The 26,521-nt window shown below is 40.5% G+C and overlaps 1 protein-coding gene across 2 annotated transcripts; it reads right to left on the bottom strand.

Moving 5' to 3' along the window:
- Positions 1-63: 63 nt before the first annotated feature.
- Positions 64-25,545, bottom strand: eif2ak4 (eukaryotic translation initiation factor 2 alpha kinase 4). 2 transcript variants are annotated; one of them, XM_057343912.1, is made up of 39 exons: positions 25,286-25,545; positions 24,591-24,706; positions 24,359-24,461; positions 24,115-24,288; positions 23,959-24,039; positions 23,756-23,880; positions 23,544-23,644; positions 21,976-22,133; positions 21,173-21,708; positions 19,603-19,718; positions 18,182-18,336; positions 17,670-18,097; positions 17,509-17,581; positions 17,352-17,438; positions 17,160-17,282; positions 16,967-17,071; positions 14,593-14,656; positions 13,804-13,883; positions 13,624-13,725; positions 13,492-13,542; positions 13,178-13,414; positions 12,552-12,627; positions 11,846-11,967; positions 11,702-11,751; positions 11,452-11,620; positions 11,256-11,372; positions 8,750-8,815; positions 8,497-8,670; positions 8,295-8,429; positions 8,115-8,222; positions 6,967-7,095; positions 5,385-5,471; positions 5,212-5,321; positions 5,069-5,127; positions 4,886-4,983; positions 4,550-4,618; positions 2,943-2,987; positions 1,362-1,477; positions 64-331 (listed from the first exon to the last, which is right to left on the bottom strand). In XM_057343912.1, the coding sequence occupies exons 1-39, from the start codon at positions 25,382-25,384 to the stop codon at positions 274-276; spliced, it is 4,902 nt and encodes a 1,633-aa protein (XP_057199895.1). In that variant the 5' UTR covers positions 25,385-25,545; the 3' UTR covers positions 64-273. The 2 variants fall into 2 exon arrangements, with proteins under 2 accessions (XP_057199895.1, XP_057199896.1); XM_057343913.1 differs by lacking the exon at positions 64-331 and having other exon boundaries at positions 1,364-1,477; positions 2,894-2,987.
- Between the last annotated feature and the right edge of the window lie 976 nt (positions 25,546-26,521).

A 26,521-nucleotide genomic window follows, 5' to 3' on the forward strand; every position in this document is an offset into this window, starting at 1 on the left:
ATTTGAAATGCTCTCTTCATTTCTTCCGCGGCTGTCTGAGTGTTAAATAAGAACAACATTCAATAAGGGAAAATATTTTATTTACTGAAATTCAGTACTGTACAGTATTTTGTGTTGGAAATGACGTGATCTTTATGTTGGGATTGTTTCTGGACCCTCTGTGAATCAGCTTTGGCATAAAGTCCCTCTGTCTGCAGACGCCGCAAACCTTTAAGACACATGATCACCTTCATTTCTACAGGAAGAGTTGCGTTTGGTCTTGGCAGTGAAAGATTAAAGGAGAATCTTGTAATAATCGTCCCTGTAACTGTAAAGAACCACAACAGAGACCCTGCGAAGACACAAACACATCATTATAATATATACACAAGACAACGTTCCCCTGCCCCTCCAATACTCCACATGTCCGCCGTCTTTCAAGAAAATCCACAATAATAAAAGTGCAACAGTGTTCACAGAAAATAAGAAACACCGGCTGTGGAGAAGATCCCGAATATTCCCAAATTCAGAGAAGATTTAATAAACTTCAATGACAGAGTTGGACTTGGTAAAGTCGCAGGGATAAAAGTGTCTCACGGGATATTCGAGTTGTCGAAAAGCTGAATCTGTCGGGCACGTGTGAAAACACACACACATCATGTAAAGAGGCAGTAATAACCCAGAAATGTAGTTATTTATATAAAATCAGATTTTTGCAGAATCGTTGTCTTGTTCCTACAACATCAGTTGATCGTAAACGTTCTCAAAAACTCCTCGTGATCACGAGCATCTATCACACATGTGAGCGCTGAAGATTTTCCTGCTATGATGATGATGATGATGATGATGATGATGAGAGATCTGTCAGTTTTATTTCATCACCGCTGAACGCCTGGACGTGCGCTCAACACCTGGACTGATTTTTACAACACGAGAGGCTTTCATGAGAGCTCCGGCACTCAGGTCAGGGTTTACAATCGGAAACCAGGCAAACGTGAGCAGTCGCTCATAAATCGCATACTTTGAAACTGTAGCTTTAATGGCTATAAGCGACTTCATTTAATGTCTTTAATGTACAGACAAACTGAACTACAGCACAACAAATGATCAGTTAACTACGCTAGATGTTATTTACCTCTGCGATCATTACAGGCACAACACAAGAAATAAAAGTAAAAACATCCAAATGACATTAAACACATTAGAAACATGACAGCATTAAAAACAGCTACGTGTGTCATCATTACATACAAGACATGAATCAGAATAAACATCTCAATGACCCATTTAATGCGTGACAAAAGAAATGTGGTTTTATCAGACTACGTGAGCCAGTTTCAGGTTTATGAGCAATGTCAGTTGTTGTATTAAAGCTCTTTTACCTTTTGGAGATTTTGAAGTGATGGATCTGTTCACAGATAGATTTGAGATATCTCTGTTTGGGCAGACGGGACAGCAGTGTTTTCACGCTCACGTTAAACTGTTCCTCACTGTCGAACTGAGAGAAGAGTGAAAAACAACAGCTGTTATTATCTGAGACACATTTACAGTATATCAACCACTATATCAATAGCCGTAACAGCCATTAGAGCAACATGCAATATGTAAGAGGTTGCCAAATAATGCCAAGTGATAATAAAGTGCAAAATCTAAATCGAACTGTATTCAAAATATAAAAAAAATTAAAATGCATAAAAAAAACATTCCACATTCTTTCAGATTGTTGATCATTGTTTTTTCAATTTCAAAATAAATTATTTTGTGAAAGGGTTTAAAAGTCCTATATTTTACACTTTTATATTATATACAGCAGCAGAAAGAAATGAAGAGACCATTTCAGTTTTTCTGAAATTACAATTTATAGGTCTGTGTTTGGGTGAAATGATCATTTGTTTCAAAACTACTAACAATATTTCTCCCAAATTTCAAATATAAATCTTGCTTCTATTTGCATTTATTTGCAGAAAGTGAAAACTGGAGAAATGTGAAAATAACAGAAAAGATGCTGTGTTTTTCAGACTCAAATACTGCAAAGAAAACAAGTTCAGATTCACTTTTAAGCAACACAACAGTCATATTTCTACATGTATTTAGGAAATGTTAAAAAATATTTTTACATTGATATTATTATTATTAATTAGTTATTCATAATCTGGATTTTTAGACTATGTCACTCCTGAGGTTTGATTTTGTTGAAATTCAACAAACACTCGACTGTAATGACCACAATACATCTAGAAATGACGATTTGAAATGAACATTTGGTCTCTTCGTTTTTTCTGCGGCTGTATACTATTGCCGTTCTATTTTTTTGCATTGGTAACTTTTTACAATAAGGTTGTGTTTATTAATAAATGCATTAACTGCCATGAATAAAATGTTATATGTTAGTTTATGTCAATACAGTTATTTAAGTTTGTTCATGGTGCATTAACTAATGCTAACAGATATCTTTTGACTTCTAAAAAAATATGTGTGGATGTTGAAATTAACATGAACGAAGATGAAAAAATGCTGTCTATGTTCATTATTAGTTTGTTATCTAATGCATTAACTAATTGTTAACAAACCTCGCTGCAAAATGTATTTAAAAAAATGTGTGATTTTAGTTAAATGATACGAAACATGTTCGACCTGTTGAACGTTACAATAATTCCCAATCAATTCTCCGAATCTCTAATCTGATTCTATATTGTTGATATATAGAGCACAAACACAACAGTGAGTATGCTGAACATGATTCATAAACATGACAATAAGTCATTGACAATAATTTCCTTCAGCGCTCTGTTCTGAGTTACTTTCACTTCTTCCATGTTTGTTCCTCTTTCATCCGAATCAACACATTGTGTTCCTGTTGAACGTGACTCATGTGAAAGGAACGAGAGGGTTTCCCTCTCTCTCTCTCACACACCTCCTTGATTTACTCTGAAGGGCTGGTAATAATGGAGGGCGGTACAAACCTCCAGAGACAGGAAGTAGATGAGCGTTTCCTTGGCCAGGTCGACCTGCGGTGGAATGTGACAGGAGAGATTGTGACGTTCACAGACACAATAAAGTCTTATCTGGGTACACGCATGGCACCGGTCAACAGGAAAGGTTTAACAGAGTAAAAGTGAGGGTAAAAACGGCATGCGTCTGGAGTGTTTCCTGTCCACACTACCTGTTTGTTTCTGTCCTCCTGTTTATCAAACTGTCTGGAAACATTACGGCGGACACATTCCAAAAACGTGACATGCGTCAAACTAAAACTTCACTGCTGGATTCATCCTAACTGTACAATTGTAAACTTCAACTTAAAGAGACAGTTCACCCAAAAATCTATTTGTGTTATTCATCAAAAAGCCATGAGGGGCTTGAACAACATGAGGACGAGTAAACCCGATGGCTTTCTTTGGGATCAAAACAGGTTTTTTACTCTTCTTAAGCTTCATAAAGACACTTGTGTCATATAGTCCAAGTTTTACGAACATATTTAATATATGAGTCAAAGAAGTTAAGATGACGAAATTTACAAAAGTGATTTTATGTCCATAGAAAGCACATTGAATGCAAGTAAAATGTGTACCTTATGGTTTCAACTAAGGTTTTGGAGAATAAAATGTCAAAATTTGGTTGAAATAATGTTACATTGTCATTCAGTGAAACACAATATGTACAACAATATTCTAACGAAACATGCTTTTCTGACTTGTACATATTAAAATATATAAAAGAATAATGGAGCATATTACATTTGATTGTGCTTTAAATGAGTCAAAGAAAATCTTATTGACAAATGGGCAAAACCTTGGAATTTGGCAAATTAAAAAAATGTCAAATTAGGTGAAAGTCTTTGAGAAAGTCATTTGGGGTCTTTTAATGATTTTTGTTGTAAATAAGCCTGACAAGATTGATACACTGAATGGCATTTTAGTGAGCATCTTCTGTAAATCAGGGACAAACGTATGATCTTTATTTTTTGCTCAGAAAAACAAAAATTCAATTAAACAATTGCTTCCATTGTTTCCCTCATTTGTAAGTTGCTTTGGATAAAAGCGTCTGCTAAATGACTAAATGTAAATTAAACAGAAAACTTTTTCTTTTTTTAAAAACAACAATTTAAAGCAGTATTCAACATATTGTTTTTATGCTTAAACCCTTTTTAGTCTTTGACCCACATACCATTATTATATTATTTTTAAAATCTTGACATGTGCCTCATTTCATAAAATTCTCTGTTTGGGTTTTGATAAAGAAATCCATTTGGGGTTTTAAATGACACCAGAGTAAATAACACAATTGTCTTTTTTTGGGTGAACTAATCCTTGAAATTTTGATATATCTTACATATTTTTGAGGTTAATAACATTGATTATAAATGCGCACGCCCTGTTCAAAATCCGCTCGCTCGTCTGTGGAAACGTGCACATGTAAATCATCTTTTTCCATTTAAACTTCCGCTCTCGGTTAAAATTTTCAAAAATGTTAAGTTCAAATCTAGAAAGCTCATTGCTCTGAAGTTTTTCACTTTGATCAGTATGTCAATCGCGTGAAAGTCTGAAAGCAGGAAGTGACATCATCGACTTACAGCCAACACTTCAATGTCGTTGCTCTTGTTCTGTAAGTGAATCGCCAGGTTCTGCAGTCGCGTCTGTATCTGAAGGGGAGAATAACAAACATTTACATTCAAGTGCATTCAAGCCATACATTTTCTCGGAATATGTGTGATCTCTGGGGATGGAACCCATGACCCTCGTGCTGCTCGTGTACGCTGAATTACACGCTAGTTGTGCTGATAAATGAACACTGGATGTTTCTCACGAGGTCTCGACATCACACACTGTCAAAGAGCAGCTTACAGACTGATGTAAAGTCATGAAATATAAACATGACATGAGCAGTAAAGACGGTGGGTTGGACTGACCTGTGTCTCGTACCTCCTGCGGGAACTGGCTGAGATTTTGTCAGGTGGGACGAGGTTGACGTTGATTGTGCCGTTGCTCCCGTGCGACTCCGACAGACCTGACGCGATGAACACACCGAAAGAAAATAACCACCAGAAACCCAAAACCATCTGAGTTTGAATTGATGAATAATTTGACTCTACTTGAGTTTCCCAGTTGTGATGCCTTTGGGTTCTGAAGTGAAACTCCCTCGGAGATCTCCCTGACGGACACGAAACACACACGGCCTTTAGACATCTGCGTTTTCTGGCACGCATGTGCAGATGAAAAGATCTCCATCTCTCACCTGTTCCTGTCCTCTGAGAGCTTGGTGCGACTCTTCTGGATGAAGTGATCCACCAGGTCAGATTCTGGGATTCTCTTCTCCGTCTGACGGTCTTTCTCAAAGGACTTCACCTGGAAGAGAAGATCTTTAGGAGTTCAGACGCACAAGGCTGCGGGTGTTTCTGTGTGACGTACCTTCAGGTGATTTCCTTCTTTATCTGACACTAGGACCATGAATGAGATCCCGGCCAGCCTGCAGTGTTCCAGAACACTCTCCTGAGACTGTCAAACAACACACAAAACTATCAGCATCTTAAACTCAAGTACACACACCACACGTGTGAAAGAGTTTGCTTTACAGAAAACACAGTCGCATGTAACTGTAAGCACTGTACAATTCAATACTGTATTGTCAAAGCTGACAAGCACTTTTTAATACTTTTTATTAGTCAGATATTTGCAGTGACAAACACAAAGAGTGACCGATAATAATGATCATGACATATGGAGATGGTATTGAGAAGTGAATTATAAAGAAACACAGTGACAAACACAGGCAGACTGATGTAGACTGAGAGAAATGAAGACAGACCGACAGATGCAGTGAGACAGACAGACAGATGCAGAGAGACACACAGATGCAGTGAGACAGACAGACACATTTGAAAACAGACAGACAGCTGCAGTGAGACAGACAGACACATATGAAGACCGACAGACAGATGCAGTGAGACAGACAGACACATATGAAAACAGACAGACAGATGCAGTGAGACAGACAGACACATATGAAGACCGACAGACAGATGCAGTGAGACAGACAGACACATATGAAAACAGACAGACAGATGCAGTGAGACAGACAGACACATATGAAAACAGACAGACAGCTGCAGTGAGACAGACAGACACATATGAAGACCGACAGACAGATGCAGTGAGACAGACAGACACATATGAAAACAGACAGACAGATGCAGTGAGACAGACAGACACATATGAAGACCGACAGACAGATGCAGTGAGACAGACAGACACATATGAAAACAGACAGACAGCTGCAGTGAGACAGACAGACACATATGAAGACCGACAGACAGATGCAGTGAGACAGACAGACACATATGAAGACAGACAGACAGATGCAGTGAGACAGACAGACACATATGAAAACAGACAGACAGATGCAGTGAGACAGACAGACACATATGAAGACCGACAGACAGATGCAGTGAGACAGACAGACAGATGCAGTGAGACACACAGATGCAGTGAGACAGACAGACACATATGAAAACAGACAGACAGCTGCAGTGAGACAGACACATATGAAAACAGACAGACAGATGCAGTGAGACAGACACATATGAAAACAGACAGACAGCTGCAGTGAGACAGACAGACACATATGAAGACCGACAGACAGATGCAGTGAGACAGACAGACACATATGAAGACCGACAGACAGATGCAGTGAGACAGACAGACACATATGAAAACAGACACACAGATGCAGTGAGACAGACAGACACATATGAAAATAGACAGACAGACAGCAGCAGTGAGAGAGACAGACACATATGAAAACAGACAGACATATGCAGTGAGACAGACAGACACATATGAAAATAGACAGACAGACAGCAGCAGTGAGAGAGACAGACACATATGAAAACAGACAGACATATGCAGTGAGACAGACAGGCAGATGCAGACAGACACTTTTCCGTTAAGAGGATCTGGTTGTCTTGATTGTGTAATCATGCAGGAAACAGACCTGTGAGACATCATAGACGATATCTGATGAAAGTCCAGCCGTCCAGAGTTTCTGAATGACTTTAGTAGCTCTGCTCATGGAGGAATGTCCTACTGGAACAACCAGAACATCACAGAAGCTCCCGACAGGCTGACAGACAGATGAGAATGACATCAATGACATCACACGTCTATAAAGATCATACTGTATATCAGGGGTCGGGAACCTTTTTTAACCAAAGAGCCGTTTTTCCAGTTTTGATTCATTTATTTTTGCAAAATCTACAACATCTTTCAATGTCTTCAACACTAATAACTTGATTTCTGTCCACAGTCTCACGTGTGGTCCCTGTGGGGATCAATCGTTCTGTGCCTTCCGTAAGAGAACATGTGCACAGACCAGGCAAAAACTGTGAAACAAAGGAAACTATAATAAATAATCAATTATTTCCATGACTTATAAACAACTTACAGGTTTACATTAGGCCTCCATTCAATTCAACTTCATTCTATCTAACATGAAACACTTTTAAAAAGATAATCCCTCACAAAACACTGCATATGTGTCTTCTGACTCTGCGTTGCAATGTTGGACTTGTTGAAATGCTGCATGATGGGCGAATGTCTGACATCAGAGTACTGCGTTTCGTAAGCACACGGAGCTCTGCTCTCGCCGCACTCTGATGTCACACGCCCATCGGTCTGCGCAGCCTGCGCAACACCTCATAAAAGCCAACGTAACTAGCGTCTTGCTAATAGCTTTGTAGTTCGGTTCGTAGGTGGTCAAGACACTTCCATCTGCTTCCATGTGTTTTTAAAACTTCTTACATGTGATTGCCGTAACGTTCGATAAAAGCATGACTCCCGCTCTTCTAAAGACCTCGCGCTCGGGGTAAAAAGCAGGCGAATTGGGATCCTGTCGGCTTTCGATATGATGCTGGGCTGCCGGCGCCAGAGGTTACCATAGAAACGTTGCTTGCCGTTGATTAGTGTCGTGACGCGGCTTGCGCATAGCACTGCATGCGTGTATTGGCCAGGACAACCTGAGATATTCATACAGATTATGATGTTTGAAGGGTAAGATACCTGGCGAGCCACATGATGTTTGAAAAGAGCCACGTGTGACAGGTTCCCGACCACTGCGGTATATAAAGAACAGATCACACTCACCGCTTCTTCCATGTTTGCCACAGCAGAGCAGATCTTATCCAGAGCGATGCTGGCACCCACGGCAGACGGCACGGGACCGGCGGCTGTCGGACCTCGAAACTCCACGATCTGAAAACCATGAGCGTTACACATCAGCATTCATATAATCACCGCTGTCTGAGGTATAACCGCCCAGATTACCAGATGATCGTAACGTCCTCCCGCCGCCAGTATATCAGGTACGGTGCGCTTGCGTTTCCTGATGAAGGCCACGAACTGAAAGATGATGCCGGAGTGATGCTGAACTTTATAAACCAGCCCGAGATTCACCACCACCTTCAAAACACGAGGAGAAAATCACTCGAGGCTCATCTCAAAGGAATAAGAGAACGCAGAATCTCACCTGCAGCTTGACGCCCAGTTGATAGATCAGGTTTATGACTTCCTCCAGATCTTTCAGTGCTTGTTTCGCCATCTGAGCGACAGCTGAGCTCTTCTGCTTGACGAGAGAGTCGATGAGAGGCGTGATGTCCTGTAGATCTCCCTTCTGCTCGATGAACTTATACAACATCTGTAACTGAGACATCGTCGTCACATGACACGCCAGTCATCAGAACATCCCGGCAACACGTTTGCTCTCTCTGACTGTGACTTACACTGTTATTGGCTAAAGACAGGTTACAGAATTTAGCTTCCAGTTCTCGCTTCGTCAGTTTTTCACTCTGCGTGTAGAGAAAAGAGAGAGATTCTATTACTTTTCATTTTCTGCTATTTTATAGCATTTTTCATTTCATTTTCTTTTCAAATTCTATTATTTGAAAGTATATTCCAAGTTTTGGCAGTATTGTACCGTTTATAGTCATGCTAATAAAGCGAGAGAGAGAGGGGGAAGGTATTTTCATATACAGTAATAATAATGTCATGTCAATTCTTTATTTCAATATTTAATTACTTTTATTATTTCAGATTCTTTTGTTGTTCTCATCTAATTTGATCATTTACCTAGCATTCTATTTTAATACTGTTCTTGTCAGTATTCTTCTTCTTCTTCTGAATCAATGGTAGTCTATGGTAGCCCTATGAACCGTACGTAGGAAAATGATGAAACTTGGCACGCTCGTAGAGATGGTACTCATTAGTCACGTGACCAAGTATGGGGTCTCTAGCACTCACTCTATAGCGCCACCAACAGTTCAAAAATGCACTTTTCAAACGGCTGTAACTTTTGAACCCAGTGATGTACAAAGATTGTACTCGGCACACGTCATGCACTCGTCACGCTCATCGCATTCCATGCCTTACACTAAGACTCTGCCCATTACAGTAGTGGCCATCTTGAAAAGTACAGTATTGCATTTTTTCGCTACTAGTCCTAGAAACTGGAACCGGAATTGAGATTTTCGCTGTTGCTCAAAAGTTACGACGCCGCAAACTTTTCAAAGTTGACCCAAAAATGGATCTTAGGCCGTATCTCAAACATTTATCGATCTATCGGTACGAAGCTTGGTACGCTTCATCGACACCTCGGACTGGGGGTCCTTGCCAAAATGGGGAACAGCGCCACCTATGGGTCACGAGATTTGAAAAACGTATATTTTTGCCTCTAACTTTTGAAATGTTAGTCAGAAAATCGTGATCTCGGTGTCTACGGATTCCTCGAATCGCACCGGATCGGGTGAGCATGATTATGTCGCGATTGAATGATCGGCTCGTCCGCCATTTTGGAATTGGCCATAAACCGTGATATCGTTTGACCCGTGTGATATATCGCCACCAAATTTGACACGCGTCACCAATTTATAATCCCAAATGTACCCTTGAAGTTTCAAGACAGCGCCGCCTAGCGTCCGTGAGTTATTACTCTTTTTATATTTTTTATTACCCTCGAATGCTGCTGGGTGAAGCAAGCCAACTGAGTGCGCGCCTGATAAATCCGTCTCGGGTGCAAGAGGTCGCTGGTTCGAACCTCGTGTTGCGCATTTATACATTTCAATTTGCAAGTATGTGCACAGATAGTGCAAGTATGTAAACAAACAAAATGTAATGTCATTTTAGTAATGAAATAAAATAAAGTGCGATGTATGTAGTGCAACTTAAAGTGTTTTATAACACATGTAAATATATTCAAACAGAATCTGTTCCTCCAATACACTGTATTTCTGCTACTTTTGCTCAACTGTCTCATTTCATGTTGTGGGTACACTGGGGGAAGTGTTGGCTGGGTGTGGTGGGTACGCTGGGTAAAGCGGCACAAAGTGTGGGCTTGGCCCCGGTGGTGCTGCTTGCAGCTCTTGATGTTTGTTGTTATTGTCAAATTGTATATTTCTTGTCATTACTTGTTTTACTTGGCAATCTTTGAAGAGTTCTTTTGCAAAAACAGTAAAAAAAACATGTTTTTATTTTCTATTACGCATTCCAATTAATCTCAAGCTGCAGTTTGTAATAATAATTGAAACAAACAAGATCAAAATATGATAACATAATAAAATACATGAATTTTAAAGGTTTTTGCCAATGAATTCTTCATTTGTAACTAAATATAAAATTAAAAATAATTGTCCCTTACAGAAAAGACACACGAAATTCACATGTGCAAATAAAAAACACAGGTGATCACATGTGAAATGTGTGTTTTTGGAACATTTTTGTGTGAATCCTGATACGTCTCCACATGTTCTTCACACGTCATCCCATGGATTTTCCATGTGATCCCTTATGTTTCATATAGGAATTCACGTTTTTCCATGTGATTTCATATGTGTTTTTTGCACATGTTAAACACATGTTGTACACATGTGAAATTCATGTGTCTTTTCTGTAAGGGTTGAGAAAGAGAATGACAGAAAGAGGAAAATATTCAGAATGCCATGACAGCAGAATGTGAGGAGAGCGTGTGAACTCACTGAACCCTCTTCACCTCTCTCACTCTCGAACTGATTTTCTCGTTGTGTGTAAATCTACATGTATGATCACCAGACAGACTTACAGGACTGAAGCTACAGGATGGAGGAAATCCTGCTTTCCATTATATGAAGGTGTTAATACGACAGGAACTGTTTCTTAGGAAATGTGTTTAGTGTACCCCTCACACAGAGATAATTTACCGCGGTACTGACAGTGTTTACCACAGCTAGAAACACATATATTGTGTGTGTGTCTCACCATAGCATCACACAGTATATTAGAGGCCTGTGTGAGTTTGTCTTCTGGTACTCCGCTGTGCAACAGAACGGCCTTTAGCAGACTGGTGTGATTCAGGTAGATGATGTAATTCCTGTCCTACATCCAGACACACATCAAGCAAACATTTCTATCATCTGCTTCATCACTTTACAGCTCACATGATGCAGGTTTGTACCTGTAGAGCGTTGAACTCAGAGATGATCTCAGAGACGGTGTAGATGGCCTCAGCGTCCGGCAGAAGACTGCTGTTGATGGGAGTGATGATGTCAAACGCACACTCCACAAGTTCTCGTGGATGAGTTCGGTCCGGCTTCCGCGTCCTGAACACTCGCTCGATACTGTACCTACAATAACACACATCTACAGTTACACATTCAGCAAAAGATTTTCATCAACTCAAATATGAATATGAAATGTGTAACAACCTCTTAAGATGCGAGATGTTGTTTCTTGCCACAAATCTGGCGAAGGGCAACTGAAGAAAGAGAGAAAGAGAAATCAAATCGTTACAAAAAGCGTGGTCCTGCACAGAGCATGTTCAAGAAGTTTCTGGAGTGATTTGTGCTCACGCGCAGGTCATACGGCAGAGACACCAACATCCCGCTGTGATCCATAAAACTCGCCGTCTCGCATCCATCATACAGACGTCTGTTCTTGGGCAACAGCAGAGGCGTCTGTATCCTCACCGCACCTGAGACAGAGACATTTGACTTAGTACTGCGTTTTAGTTTGAGCACATTACTGTACGCAGCCCAGCTACACATTATTTGGCAACACAAATGTAAAGAAAGAAAGAAAGAAATAAAGAAAGAAAAGAAGGAAGAAAAAAGAAAGTAAGAAGGAAGGAAAGAAAGAAAGAAATAAGGAGAGAAGAAAGAAAGAAAGAAAGAAAGAAAGAAAGAAAGAAAGAAAGAAGTAAGGAAAGAAAGAAAGAAGGAGAGAAGTAAGGAGAGAAGAAAGAAAGAAAGAAAGAAAGAAAGAAAGAAAGAAAGAAAGAAAGAAAGAAAGAAAGAAAGAAAGAAAGAAAGAAAGAAAGAAATTACAGTACTTAATTAAACCAACCTTACTGCAGTTTGATTGATATTAATTGTAATGAACAATAAAAAAAGAGTTATGTATTTCTGCAGATGAACTCTTCGACTTCATTTTCAAGAGAAGCCCCTTCTTTGAACTGGACCCCATTGCTTGTTGTCATGGTAATGGACAGATCAAATGTGTGTCTGGTGCATATGCATGAAGGATGAGGATGTCTGTGGAAAGCTGCTGGCGTCTCACCGTGTCTCCTGAAGATTCTGGTTAGCGTCTCGTACACGTACTGCTGCAGTTTAGCGCTGGTGAAATGAAAGGAGCCCTGCAGCACAACACAATGAGACTCTTAACAAACAGAGGAGCATTGATGGACTTCACACAGCACGTGGATTATACAAACCAGATGATCGATAAATGACATCACGACGCCACCTGCTGGTGTTCACACACTCGTGCAACTGCAGCGTGAACGCCTGTTGTGAGTTCTCTTTAGGATACCTCACTTCTGTTGTCCGTATAGTATTTCAGTAACTGAAACTGCATGTACAAGAGTTGAGAGGTCTAGGGTATGCTAGCTAACATTGTTAGTTATACAACTAGCCGTTAGCTATCGGCCAGAAACTAAAGATAAAGGAAACGGTTTGTCATCTCTTTTTCTTTAGTTGTCACATGTGCATTAGTATAAAGGGAGAGAAAAGCAAGCCAACAAAACGTGCTACCTAGCATTAGCAGTGCGGTCAGGGGGATCTTTCTGCCTCCACCTAAGCTCCACCCACAAAAACGTGTCACAATGTTTACTAACAGAAAAGGCGTCTATGGAGCTTATAAAAACAACTCGAGACACATAAAGCGTGCGTGTTTTGGCTCTGTACCTTGTGTGCGTCGCTGTCATACGTGAAGTCCATGACGGGCGAGATGTTCTGAGAGAACAGCTGGTTGACCATGGTGCGGTAGGCTTTGCCGTTGACGTTGGCCATGGTGTGCTGTAAGACCTCGTGAAGTTCGGACTCTTCCATCTGTGGTGGAGGCAGCAGATCGCTCTTCAGGAGCTCCACGGCCGTCGGCCGCAGCGCTGGGTCGTGATTCAACAGCCAGCTGATCACCTTCCTCTGCAGAGAATTATGGGTAATATTATCATCCGTCTGACATCGACGTTGACATTTGAAACGTCTAGAATAACCTTCACCTGCGTTCCGCTCTCGTACTGAGAGAAATCTTCAGGAAAATTGATGGAGTCCTGCAAGGGGGAACAAAAACTTGATCAAACGTGGCGTGAGTGAAGTAATCTCTTAATGAAGTGCTTGGCGACGACGCTGACCTTCCTCAGTTGACTGAGCACACAGATGCGTTCGGACGCCGTGCTCATGGGTCTGTAGGACATCTCGAACAAGATGATTCCCAGACTGAACAAGTCGACTTTCTACGGACACATGAACATCAGTCGTCACTTACACATCATGTGGGCATGACAGAACACACAAACATCGGCTCTTCGCACCTGATTGTAAGTCGCTTTAGTGCTTCCTTCAACTTCTGGACCCACATAAAGAGCCGTTCCCACCATCCCGGTCATATTATCTGCACAATAAACATCAGAACTGTTGTCAAGGTTGTGTTTAAATTACTCCATAAGTACACCGTCTAAAAACTCCATGAATGAGTACTTCTTCGAAATGACAAAATAGAAACGAAACTCTTCTTGAAATCGGGAATCTTTTCATTTTCAGTACAGTTTAAACAACTGAGCACGGCTTTAAAACATTCCTAATACAATAATCCTTAAAGTCGGCTAATCATTTCACGCAGTGGTCAAGTATTTATTATAAATTATTTATCCATGCACATCATTATTTTTAAAAATTAATTTGCACTTGTTATCTTTAATCGAAAACGTTAAGCTCCTCCCCCTCTGAAAACTACCTTTCTTCACTTCTGGTCACGAAGAACGGTGCGAGGGCAGGACTGCAATGACTGACAGATCGCGAACCGGCGTTCAAATCTTTCACCTTTTAACGATCCAATCAGATGTCAGTGGATGAAATCGAGTCCCGCCCTGCATTTTTTTCTCAGAACCCATTTCACTCAGGTGTACGTCACGATTTACCAGAATTAAACATTAGACTTTCTAACAGATATACAATATATTTTATATATATTTAAACAAAATTAACTTATTTGTTTAGAGTATAAACAGTATGTGATGCATCACAAGTTACCATAATCAAATGACTTAAAAATGAGCAATTTTCCATGTCTCTGTCTGTGTTGAAGTAGTTCTTGTTCTTACCTGTTGGATCTGGTTTGGGAATAAATCCTGAATTGGTTTCCTCTGCTTCCAGTTTACCAGCTGCCTGGAACACACAAGAAACACACGATGATAAAATATAACGGACTAGAATAAGGGCTGGGCGATTTGGCCTAAAATCTCAATTTCGATTAATTGAACATTTTCTCTCGATTACGATTATTGAACGATTATTTTGTTTTTGTTTATTTGTCTTGTTTTTTTGCCAGAAACACAGAATATTTGATTACCATTTGAATCGGGTCGTTTAAAAGTAGACATTTTAAGCTTTCGTTAGACATACGTTTCATGTTTGTGTTGTAAGTATTTGAGTTTTGGGTCAGAGACGCATTTCAGAAATGTGACCCTGGACAACAATCTTGTCTTATGGGTCAATTTTTCGAAATTGAGATTTTTACATGATCTGAAAGCTGATGAATAAATAAACTTTCTATAGATATATGAGTTGTTAGAATAGGACGATATCTGGCTGAGATACAACCGTTTAAAACTCTGGAATCTGAGAGCGCAAAAAAATCAAAATATTGAGAAAATCGCCTTTGAAGTTGTTAATCAGGGGCACTGTGGCAGACCATCCACTCACAAAAATAAAGTTTTTATATATTTAAGGTAGGAAATTTACAAAATATCTTCATGGAACATGATCTTTACTCAATATCCTAATGATTTTTGGCATAAAAGAAAAATTGATAATTTTGACCCACACAATGTATTTTTGTCTTTTACTAAAAATGTTCCAGTGCTACTTAAGACTGGTTTTGTGATCCAGGGTCACAAATGATTTATGTGAGCGGATTGGAGACGGCTGATAACGCACCGTTTATTTTCTTTATCTTACAAAATAACAACGCTTTGATGTTATTGTAAGCGTACACACGGAAAAGTAGACAACTTACAGTTTCTAATAATGTCTTACATATGTGTATGCCCAAAATAAATCGAATATTTTAAGTCTCTTTTGCTCTGATAAGAAAAAAAGTGAGGCGCAGCACACGTCGATATGGATATTAAAGGGAAAGTAATCGAAATAACGGCAGTTAGAGCTTCTTAATGTCGGTTTCGATTACTTTTCGATTAATCGCGCAGCCCTAACTAGAATAGATCATGGGTCTTCAACCGGGAGTCCGCGCCCCCTAGGGAGTCCGCCGTGGAACTGCAAGGGGTCCGCTAATTACCGTTTACTCACAACCTCTGGTTAAAAATGTGAAGCATGGGTACAGAAATATTACAACCAATGTTCTCTTTAAGCTGCGCACGTGCAACGCCGAAGACCCCTGGACTAGATGAAGCATATTATTCGTCTTCACGCATGCATTACCACTAGGGGTGAAACGGTTCAAATTACTCACGGTTCGGTCTGTGTCACCGAACCGAAACCGTGACTCTAAAAGTCACGGTTTCGGTTCGGTTCGATTTGTGCTATGTTCAGGGAAAAGGGACTACAGACAAATAAAAATAAGAACAAATAATCAAGCTACAAGTAACAGCACCAATAAAACAACAGAGCAAAGCAGAAAATTAAATAAGATACTGTATATATACCTTTTAAGGTAGAAATGGATTAAAGTAATCAAATAAAACATAATATTGCATATGTACAAATTAAATAAAGACGAATCATAATTGAAGTTACAGAAGCTATTGAGTCACAAGCAGTGAGTGATTTCCTTGACTTTTAACAGACAGCAGGAATATGCTGCTGTCGCTTTAAGAGGAATGAAACACATCCAGAACACTGATACTGTACACATGCATTGTTTTTCGTCTGTTTCGTCCGTTCACTTAGGACATAACCTATTATGTTTGTTAAGATACTCGACAAGATAGGCATGTTGACCTACTTCGTGTGTGAATTTGTCCGTTTAAGCGCTTCAAAGACAACTCAATATTTGCGCCATGTCTGAGACTTTCCTTATGCGCGCTTCGGATCTTCTCACAGCGCGCAAGTGAGTTTTCTTCTGCATCATCTTGCACTTAAATGTTTAAATTGGCAAGGCTTGAATGAGTTTAGTTTAAACAGCAACACGTGCTGTTCAGGTCTCACCTGCACTCGCGCGCTCACAACACCGGGTGATGAAATCATAAATGACTGGTCATATTACAGCATACGTCAATTGAAATTTGTCTACGTTATTTGATTTGTTTTAGGTATTAAATGTGTATCCATCGACAAACATACATTAGCTGAACTTTGTCAGTCTGTTTTATGCATTATCATTTTTAACGAACCACATTATAAATGCGTCGTCAGATTTAAGATGAACCGCGGTCCAAGCGCGTTGGACCGTGTGCTGAACCGTTGGTGGAGAACCGTGCGGTTCAATTATTTACCGAGAACCGTTACACTCCTAATTACCACATAAGCTGGGTGGTCTGTCGCCAGGCCAAAGTCTCCGATCTTCATGTGATCCTGAGAGTCTAAGAAGATGTTGACCGGCTTCAGGTCTCTGTGTATCATTCCCTGCGATAGAGACGAGAGACATTACCATACCAACCAAACACCGCAGGAGAAACAGGTCAGGTCTTAAAAGGCATAACAATGAGATCACCTGTTCGTGAATATACGCCAAACCGTCCAGAATCTCCCTGAAGAGTCTCCAGAGACGACTGACGTCCCGGTACAAACCCTCATCGATCGTGTCTCTTAAAGTGCTTTTTTCACAGTATTCCATCTGACGGGAAACAAACACAAATCAGCGCACATACCGAACCGTCTTGAAATGCATTTGTTTATATTTCACCTGTATATACAGGTAATGTGCCGTCAGGAGAGCGTTCTCTCCCAAACTCTCTGATGTCACCGCTGCTATACTGCTGATGGGCTCCTCCTGTACAGAGAACAAACAGTCCAAGTCGTGCGTTTCAAAAACATTTTTGCGAAACGAATAAAGCGAATACCTGTGAGAAACTGTCTCGACTGACATCAGCGGTATCAAAGATGATGTCACTCTCCGAGTCGCTGTCGGGCGGGCTGCGTGTCAAAACAAACAGACGGCAGTGAACAAACATCCGTGATAAACACACAAACAAACACAGCATCTGTGTGCAATCAGCCTCACAGGAAGGAGGGACAGAACACATCTGCCTCTTCGTCATCCTCTTCGTCATCGGTGGAGTCTGCAGCGCTGCATTTAGCGCTGGATGATCTCTCCAGAGACGTGCTCCACTCCACCGAGCTGGTGAGGGCCGGCGGCGGGGCGTCGTCCTCGATGTTGTCCACCAGGCCCAGCTCGTTCCATCTGGACGGAGCCGCGGGTCGGTGGGGTCGTTCGGGGGTGCTCTGCGTCTCGGAGGTGTCGCTGTTTGACGCGCCGGTCACAGGCATCTCGTGCCGCTCTATCCAGGCGTTATAGTAACGGACGATGTTCTCGTGGTTGAGTCGCGAGAGCAGGGTTACCTCGCCTTTGATTCGCCGGAACTGCTTGCTGGCCGGGTTTACCTGGATCCGTTTAACAGCATAGTAACAACCGTCTAATTTATTCTGAACCTACACAAGATAAAACGAAACGTGAGCGAAAGAAATGTTGACATATGATCAGAAATGATAAAACAGATGTACGGCAAAACTGACCTTAATAACGGCACCAAACGCGCCTTTCCCCAGCAGCTGAAGTTCAGAGAACTCATTGTAATAACGCGAGAAGCGATTCTGCACCTCCGTACTGAAGGGGGCGCTCAGGAGGTGACTGTGAGGAACAACCGTAGAGGCAAAATCAACACCCGTGTCTGAACAAAAGAGAAGAAGGGAGATAAGGATGTTTGTGTGATGGGTCACGTTGAGATTGGTGTTCTAAACAGCATTGTATCCTTATTTTTTATACTGTATTTATGGAAACAACATGTCTTAAAGTGACGGTTCACCCAAAAATGAAAATTCTTGTTTGCCCTCGTGTCAAACCTGTATGACTTTCTTTCTTCTGCAGGGGCGGTTGCACCAGCTGTGCGTAAGTTGTAACTTAGTACCGGTTTAAGTCAAAACTAGGCTAAGTTACAACTTACGCACTATTTAATATTTTTGAGTTGCACCATTCAACTTAGTTGAGGCGTATCGTTACGTATAAACTAAATATTTACGGAACCCGCCCGTCAGGAGTAACTGGAGGAATAAAATGGCAGAATCACTGCGCGCCTCCGTGTGTGTATCCATCTGCCTGTGTTGTGCATGTCAAAATAAAAACATCTTTTTATTTCGTTGAAGGTTAGTAAACTGAAATCGCGTATAACATGTCATTTATTATGATTTTATTATGCTGTATTGTTTTTAATTAACACTTGTTTATTAATTTTGTTTAATTTGAAATATTTCATACCTTTTATGTTATTCATAATTAGGTAGTATTCTATTTAATAAAAACGTATTTTTACCGTTATTATGTTGTGTAAAATAAGTTTAAATCAAAAACGTTTTGAAATTCACAACATTTCAACACAACATTTCCTCACGAATTCAAAGGCTGAAATTGGACTATTGAAGGTAAACATCGTATTATGCGACTACGCATTACTTTACGCAGAGCTTACGAACTACTAGCTACGTTCTGCCTTAAGACCAAATGGTGCAACCAAATAACGTACAGAGTTAGTTACAAACTAGCTAGTAGTTACCAAGCCTCTAGTGAGGACTTTACGTTCTCATTTAAGAAAGAACTTACGAATGGCTGGTGCAACCCTACCCAGAACACAAAAGGAGATATTTTGAAGAACGTTTTTAATCAAACAACACTAAACCCCACTCACTTCCACTTTATGGACACAAAACCACCGAGACGTTTCTCAAAATATCTACTTTTGTGATCCACTGAAGAAAGACTCACATACAGCTGCAGTGATAGCTGCCCACTGCTCCGGGTGTGCGTGTGTTCACTACTCTCTGGATGGGTTAAATGCAGAGGTCACATTTCGGGTTTGGGTCACCATATCTGACCAATAGGTCACTTTCACTTCACTCTCACTTCAACTATCCCTTTAAAGCTTTATGTTTGTGTGTGTTACCCTCTGGGCTGGACTCAGGACACGGCAGGGCACTCTTGGGTGACGGTGGACGTAGAAAGGAATGGTCCAGTAGCTGTTGAGTCTGCCAGCGGTCTGCATCATTCAGACACACACACCTGCAAAAACACACACACACGCATCCAGAAGATAACGTAAGAATGGTTAAACATTTTGCGAGTTAAAATGAATGACGCACCACTCACTACAATTGAAAACAAAACACACAACACTTAAACACGTGTTAGATCTTAGTAAATGATGACAAAATGTTCGTTTTTGTGCAAACAAACCCTTTTAATACTTGGTGTGACTGGACAGAACTGACAAAGTCAAAAATTTGCTTCCACTTCACATTGTTTCCTAAACAATGAATGGCATATCACTGACCTAGAGCTGCAGGAATCCAAATAAATTAAGTGTCACGATTCTTTTGTCTCAAACAGAGATCACGATTCAGCTACGATTCCGACAGCTAAAACTAACGTCATTTACTAGAGGTTCTGACAAGATATTAAGGTCCCTGTGAAACGCTTATCTTTCTCTTTTCTCTTTTTTAGGTCTTTGCTTGAACATTATTCATGGTTGTACTACATATATCATGCTTAAAGTCCCCGTGAACTGGAAGTTGCGATCATTTTTACTTCCGTATTCTGACACGTTTCCGAGTGAAAAGGAATTTCAAAGGAGAAAATGAGTGGGCGTGGCTTGCGTTTTTCACCGCGAATTGATTGGATGTGTAGAAACAGCTGTTGCATTGATTTTGAAACTGGCAGCAGACTGACAGTTGAAGGGGAGGAGTTAACGGATGCTCCGCCCAAGCCATCTAATTTACGTCATTTGAGATGGATAGTCATTACAGGGTGGAAGTGGATTTTCAGATTTTAACAGAAAACTATTTACTATACATAATGATAATATGTACAACATTTCATGATAAAATAAGAATTGTCAATTTTAATTTCACTGGGACGTTAACCTACAGTTACTATAGTGAGAAAATGGTACATTTGTGGTTACTGTGGTAAACTATAGTAAAACCATGGTTAATCATTTTATAATCGAAGTATAATTTTACACACACTTCCTAAACAGTATTAATGCATTAAAGTAACTTGTATATTTATTACATATTTCTGCAGAAAAAAGTAACGCTTTACGATTAGAGGTCTTTAGAAAGAAAGATTGATCAATTTGACTTAATAACTTAACCTTGTCAGTATCATATCGACATAATGCTTGAAAAGGTCTTTAAAGAAAGATTCAATTGATAAACATACCAGCACAATTTAATCTCAGCTAAACTGTTAAAATAAGATGAAAACATGACCTTTTGTTATGCATTATTACCTTAAAAGCTAGCTGATGAAAGCACGTTGATAGCATTACTGTAAATACAGTGATAAGCGCTGCACACACTTTCATTGACCTGATATTACCGTAATGCCAGATACAAGCGCGCACTCTGACTAGTCAATACTTTCTCTGCTGTAGCGGCAGCACGCAGATTTGAAATAAACAGGCGAATCGTTGACATTTATTAATGCTATTAATCGTGCAGCTCTACACTGACCTGTTGAGAAAGTCTTGCAGATCTGCCGGTAAAGTCGTCGGGATGCTCACAGGATATTCCTTCACCTCTTGCCCCTGAGCCAGAGCCAGCATCATCAGCCCTAAGCTCCAGACATCACCTTTCTTCCCCGGGCGCGTGGGCAGCGCGTCCTCGCAGAAGCGTACGTGACCCTGCTCGAAGATGTCTTCCTTACAGACGTCAGACAGACGTTTGGCCAGACTGTAGTCCGACAGTCTCACGTCTCCATGAGCATCCAGAAGCACGCAGGAAGCGTTCAGCTGTTTGTGGACCACTGAGTTACTGTGCAGGAAGTCCAGAGCGCTGACCAGCTGGATGGCGTGATGACGCAGTTGATCGATGGGCATCGGAACGTTACTGGAAACGTTCTGGGCCAGACTGGATCCGGGAACGTGTTCTGCCAGGAGATCAACCATGAGACAGTCGTCCCGCTCGATGCAGCTGAGCCCTTGATAGTGCACCAGATTGGGGTGATGTAACTTCAGCAGGGAGTTGAGTTCACTCTCCGCACCATGAATCTGGATGAGGAAACAATGGGCGGGGCTTAGACATCTGTACGTTGTTTCTAATTGGTCAGATAAGATGAGTCTGGTAAGGATTCTATCTGTAATTCACTGTTTTCATAATTCAACGTCTATTCAAGTGTCCAACGATCGTTGTCATGATGTCATGTTACTTTTGTCAATGGACCAATCACAGTCGATTACTGTTCATTTGAATGTATTTTACAGAGGTTTGATCACTATAGTGTGATCTTTTACTAAAGGTGTCTGGTTACCGGTCACCTGTTTTTTACACTTGTCTATCTTCTCTTTCTCCTGGCTGGTGAAGAATTTGCCGATGGTCTTGTTCCAGCGAAGGATCCACTCGTACATAACGGCGAAATCTCCAGATGTGGAATTGAAAGCGTAATACAAGCTGCGGCCCAGACGCTCGCTCTCACCTGACACAAAACACACACATGCAGAACGTTTTTTTGTGTGTAAATCGTTCGTAAAGTTGTTATGACGTAAATTTTTGGATTCATGAAAACGTTCCTATTTTCAAAATGTTAGTTGGTACGAAATAAATTCACACCTGCTCCCTACCACGTGTAAAATCAAATGGTGCGTAAAATATTCAAACCTTCTGTATTATTTTAGACAAACCGATGACACTGGATTTTGATGCACTATGTATCATAGTGATTTTTAACGAGTTCTTTTGCCCCGTCTTGTTTCGTTTTTTACTCTTTAACTTTGGGTAAAATGTCACTGAGCTCGTCACTGTCCTTTTTTACACAACCATCCAATCACAGTGGAGGAGAGGCGGGACAAACACTACACTGATCCAACCATCATACATGTACAACACAACAATGGTGAAGTTAATCTTAAAGTCCCCGTGAACCGGAAGTTGCGAGTTTTTACTTACATTTCCGAGTGAAAAGGAATTTCAAAGGAGATAATGAGTGGGCGTGGCTTGCATTTTTCACTGCAAATTGATTGGATGTGTAAAAACAGCTGTTGCATTTTGAAATGAAACTGGCAGCAGACTGACAGTTGAAGGGGAAGAGTTTACAGATGCACCGCCCAAGCCATCTAACTTACGTCATTTGAGATGGATAGTCATTTCAGGACGGAAGTGCATTTACAGATTTTTACTGAAGATTATGAGGGTTCATGAATTTTAAAAAGAAAATGACCCACATTGATAAGCTGTTTACTATAAACGCTGCAATACTTCCTGAAAAAAATAAGAATTGTCATTTTTAAATTCTCTGGGACTTTAATGGTTGGTTACTGTTACAGTAATATTTTTCATTTCATTTTTCAGCGCTACCAAAGAGCTCTCAAGCGCCACCAGCTGGAGGTTTTCAGAAGAGCACCAGGTATTATTTCAGCTGGCTAAAAACGCTTTGGTGGACACGGTTTAATTTATTTATTTATTTATTGTTAGGCATATAGCCTATTAGTCTCTTATGCATTTATGCAATATAATGTAGCCAAACCGGAGAATGGAGGATTCCACAGCATTCCTAGATACGTCATTTGCGTGCATAGAACGAGCGTGAATTCCCGGCGTGATTACGAATGATTGGGATTCATTAACATACACACATTTTACTATCAAATCTGACGTTTACGAAGTTTTTGTGAATCCGGGTGAAATTTTTCGGGAAGGTCTGTTTTACGCGCAAATTACTCGGAATTTACTTCTATATTTAGGAATGTTTCATGAATTAATCATCTCCTTACATGTGGCAGATGCTTTCACGTAAAGCACTCAAATCATAAAGTCCTTTATCATTATGTGTTCGCTGGGAATCAAATGCATGGTGTTTGTGTTAACACAATGCTACACACAGTCTCACCGATGCACTTCCCTCTGTGAACCATCACTTCCCCAAAAGAGCTATTACTGAAGTGCAGAACATCGGTCTGCCGTGCATTCTCCTCGTTGAATGTGTCACGTCTGGAGAGAGAGAAAACATCACGCGTCAAGTCCATTAAATGACATTATCACTCTACTAACAGCCAATCTTTTTTAATATACGTATATAGTCGCGAACAACACTTATCCGACCTGTGTCTACTGCTGGACGTGGTCAGCCGTCGGTTTGCAAGCATTTTCTTGACATCGGAAGGATCTGCAGGTGAGGATGATGTTTGTCTTTCTAAAACAGGCTGACTTGTGGTCTCCATACGCTCCTGAAACGTTCACATCTACGTCAATAACATTCTGTTGTAACGTTTTATTCTAGTGAAGAAGAAAGTGAAACGTCTCACCAGCTTGGCCATCTCCTTCTTCTTCTTCTCCTCTCGTTTCTCTTCCTCTCGCCTTTGGATTTCCGCGAGAATCTCGTTTTGCTGCGCAAGATGCAAACGTTGGAATCAAAATCGAACAGAGAGGTTTTAATGTCGCAATGTGGAACACTGATGTACCGTCTGTTCTTCTTGTCTCCGGCGCTGGTCCATCTTCTGTTGCTCCTCCAGGGCCAAGCGCTCCTGTAAGCGCCGCTGGTTCTTCAGCATCTCCTCGTGGAAGGAGCTCGAAGGAGGAACGTTGTGCTCCGTCAGAAAACACTGAACGAAATCTGCCAGCTCGTAGATCATCACCTGAGAGAGAGAGGAAACATGAGCGAGATAACGAAACGCTTTGTCGCGTGACTCATGGACATCTCCTCACCTCTCCGCATCGCTCTTCGGCCAGTTTATTCAGCTCCAGCTGCAGGTTCTGCTGTTTGTCGTACGAGAGACCTATAGCGTTCTTCAGCTCCAACTCTGGTGGTCTGATGTCACACAACAAACAAAAACACATCTAGTGTGGCTATAGCGGAGAACAGTACATGGCTTTTTTTGATCAGAGAATAAGTCACGTTCAGTGCCGTCACACAACAGGACAGTCGGATGAGACTCACACATCAGGATATGTAGGTGGACATTTGACCTGCAGGTCCACAGAAACAAAACTGGTCTGTCCATGACTCAGAGCTTTAGGACGCAGGTGAAGGTGCATCTCCGGAGGACTTCTGACCTGCAAACAAACACAACACATCACATGTCAGGTCAAGTGGTCGCATCACAGACAAGAGAAGCCAGAACCATAGAGCATTGATTTTTTGGAGGATTTGTCTATTTCAGTTCCTTTAAAATGACGCATTCATACACAATTGTGGCTGTAATGAGTAATGTGCACGAGGCCATATTTACATATCCAATAAATGATCAATAACTAATTGATACACAGCAAACTAGGAATCTAATACATAAGGTATGGGAAAAGACATCTAAGACGAACATTAACGTGCATTCTTTAATAGTTAGGATACAACTATCGTACAGTTAATGGCTTATAAAATGACGTCACTTTATGTTTCTTCCGACAGTCGGAGTTCCTAAAAAAGGTAGCAAACTGTAGTAAAGTAAGTGCTACACTTTGTTCAAGTATGCTTCGGTGTACATTCAATTCTGTAGTAAACTTGAACATTTCCAGTGTAAGGTTCAAACCCAACAAGTTTACTACAGTAAATATACTAAAGCATACTCCCGTATTTTTTCGTGTGAGCTGCTGTGAACTCGAATAAATACAACAGAAAGATGTGAACACAAAAACCTTCCAGGGGTGCTGTGATCTGACGTCTGTGAAATCTTCTCCAAATATCGATGAAAGCGCCTCGAGCTCGTTCTCCTGCTCCACCGAATGATCATTCATTCTGCATTATGAGCCCGCGTCACAAACTCAACCTCCGCACAACATACAACTCGTAAGGAAACGCGAGAAACGTCAAAAAAGATCAATAAAACCTGTCATGTGGAGGTATGCAATCATAACAGCTGTCGCGTGGCCTGCGTCGCGCGGATGACGTTTAGTGCGGGAGATGGATAACCTCTGCGCATGCGCAGTAGCTACAGCGACCTGTTAAAATGTGTTTTTTTAAAGCTATTTGAGTTAAAGAAACAAAATTGACGGTACTGTTGATGTCAGGTTTAATTTTAGGTTGTAAATATGTTGTTTTTTGGTGTTCCTACTGAGAGGTTTTAAAGTTATCAGTCTTCCCCCATGTAGGTAAATAGAAATTGGTCTTGTATGAGTGAAATAGCTGCACAGCGCGCACAGACTTCTACTGAAAGGCACTTTGATTCAACATGAATGAATAGTTTTTATGTTTCAAAACATGCAAAAATGTATTTAAAATAAGTACAAGACCGACAATTCAATACATTTTTGACTTTCAGAGGTGAATCGTGTGTTTTAAAACTCAACACAAACAAAAACAGCAATAAGTTTATGCATTTTTTTTATGACATTCTGTAATCCAAACATCTCTGCAGCTGTATTTATAGTCTTCTTTTATTCCTATTTTATTGTGTTATTTAATTCGTTTATAAAAATATGACTAAATTATCATTTTTATATATTTATACTATAGGCCATTTATATATGAACAAAATCAAAGCCGTTTAGTTTAAGAGATTTTGAATTTGTAACATGTGCCCTGCTTGGAGATGATTTTTCAAGGCTGTGCTCATGACCAAAACCTGTTTGTGAGAATGTGTGTGTGTCATGTGTGATCCACGCGTGTCCTGCATCACATTTTCAGGTTTCATATTTATACGAGAAGTTCAATAAGTATCATTGTAAATGCACGCATTAGATGGTTGCACGATTCTTTTTTATCTATGTACGTGAATACAAATGAAGTTTTGCTGAATTGTACATTTTTGTATCTCAAATTCCTGTATTTCAGGGTTAATTGTTAATGCTTAATTATCTTTTATGGATACATCACATTAAAAGCTGGATCTATTGGACGGTTTCTGGTGATCATTAAAATACTGAGGAATGCTG

The sequence above is a fragment of the Triplophysa rosa genome, linkage group LG10, assembly GCF_024868665.1.
Source record: "Triplophysa rosa linkage group LG10, Trosa_1v2, whole genome shotgun sequence".
Lineage (NCBI taxonomy): Eukaryota > Metazoa > Chordata > Actinopteri > Cypriniformes > Nemacheilidae > Triplophysa > Triplophysa rosa.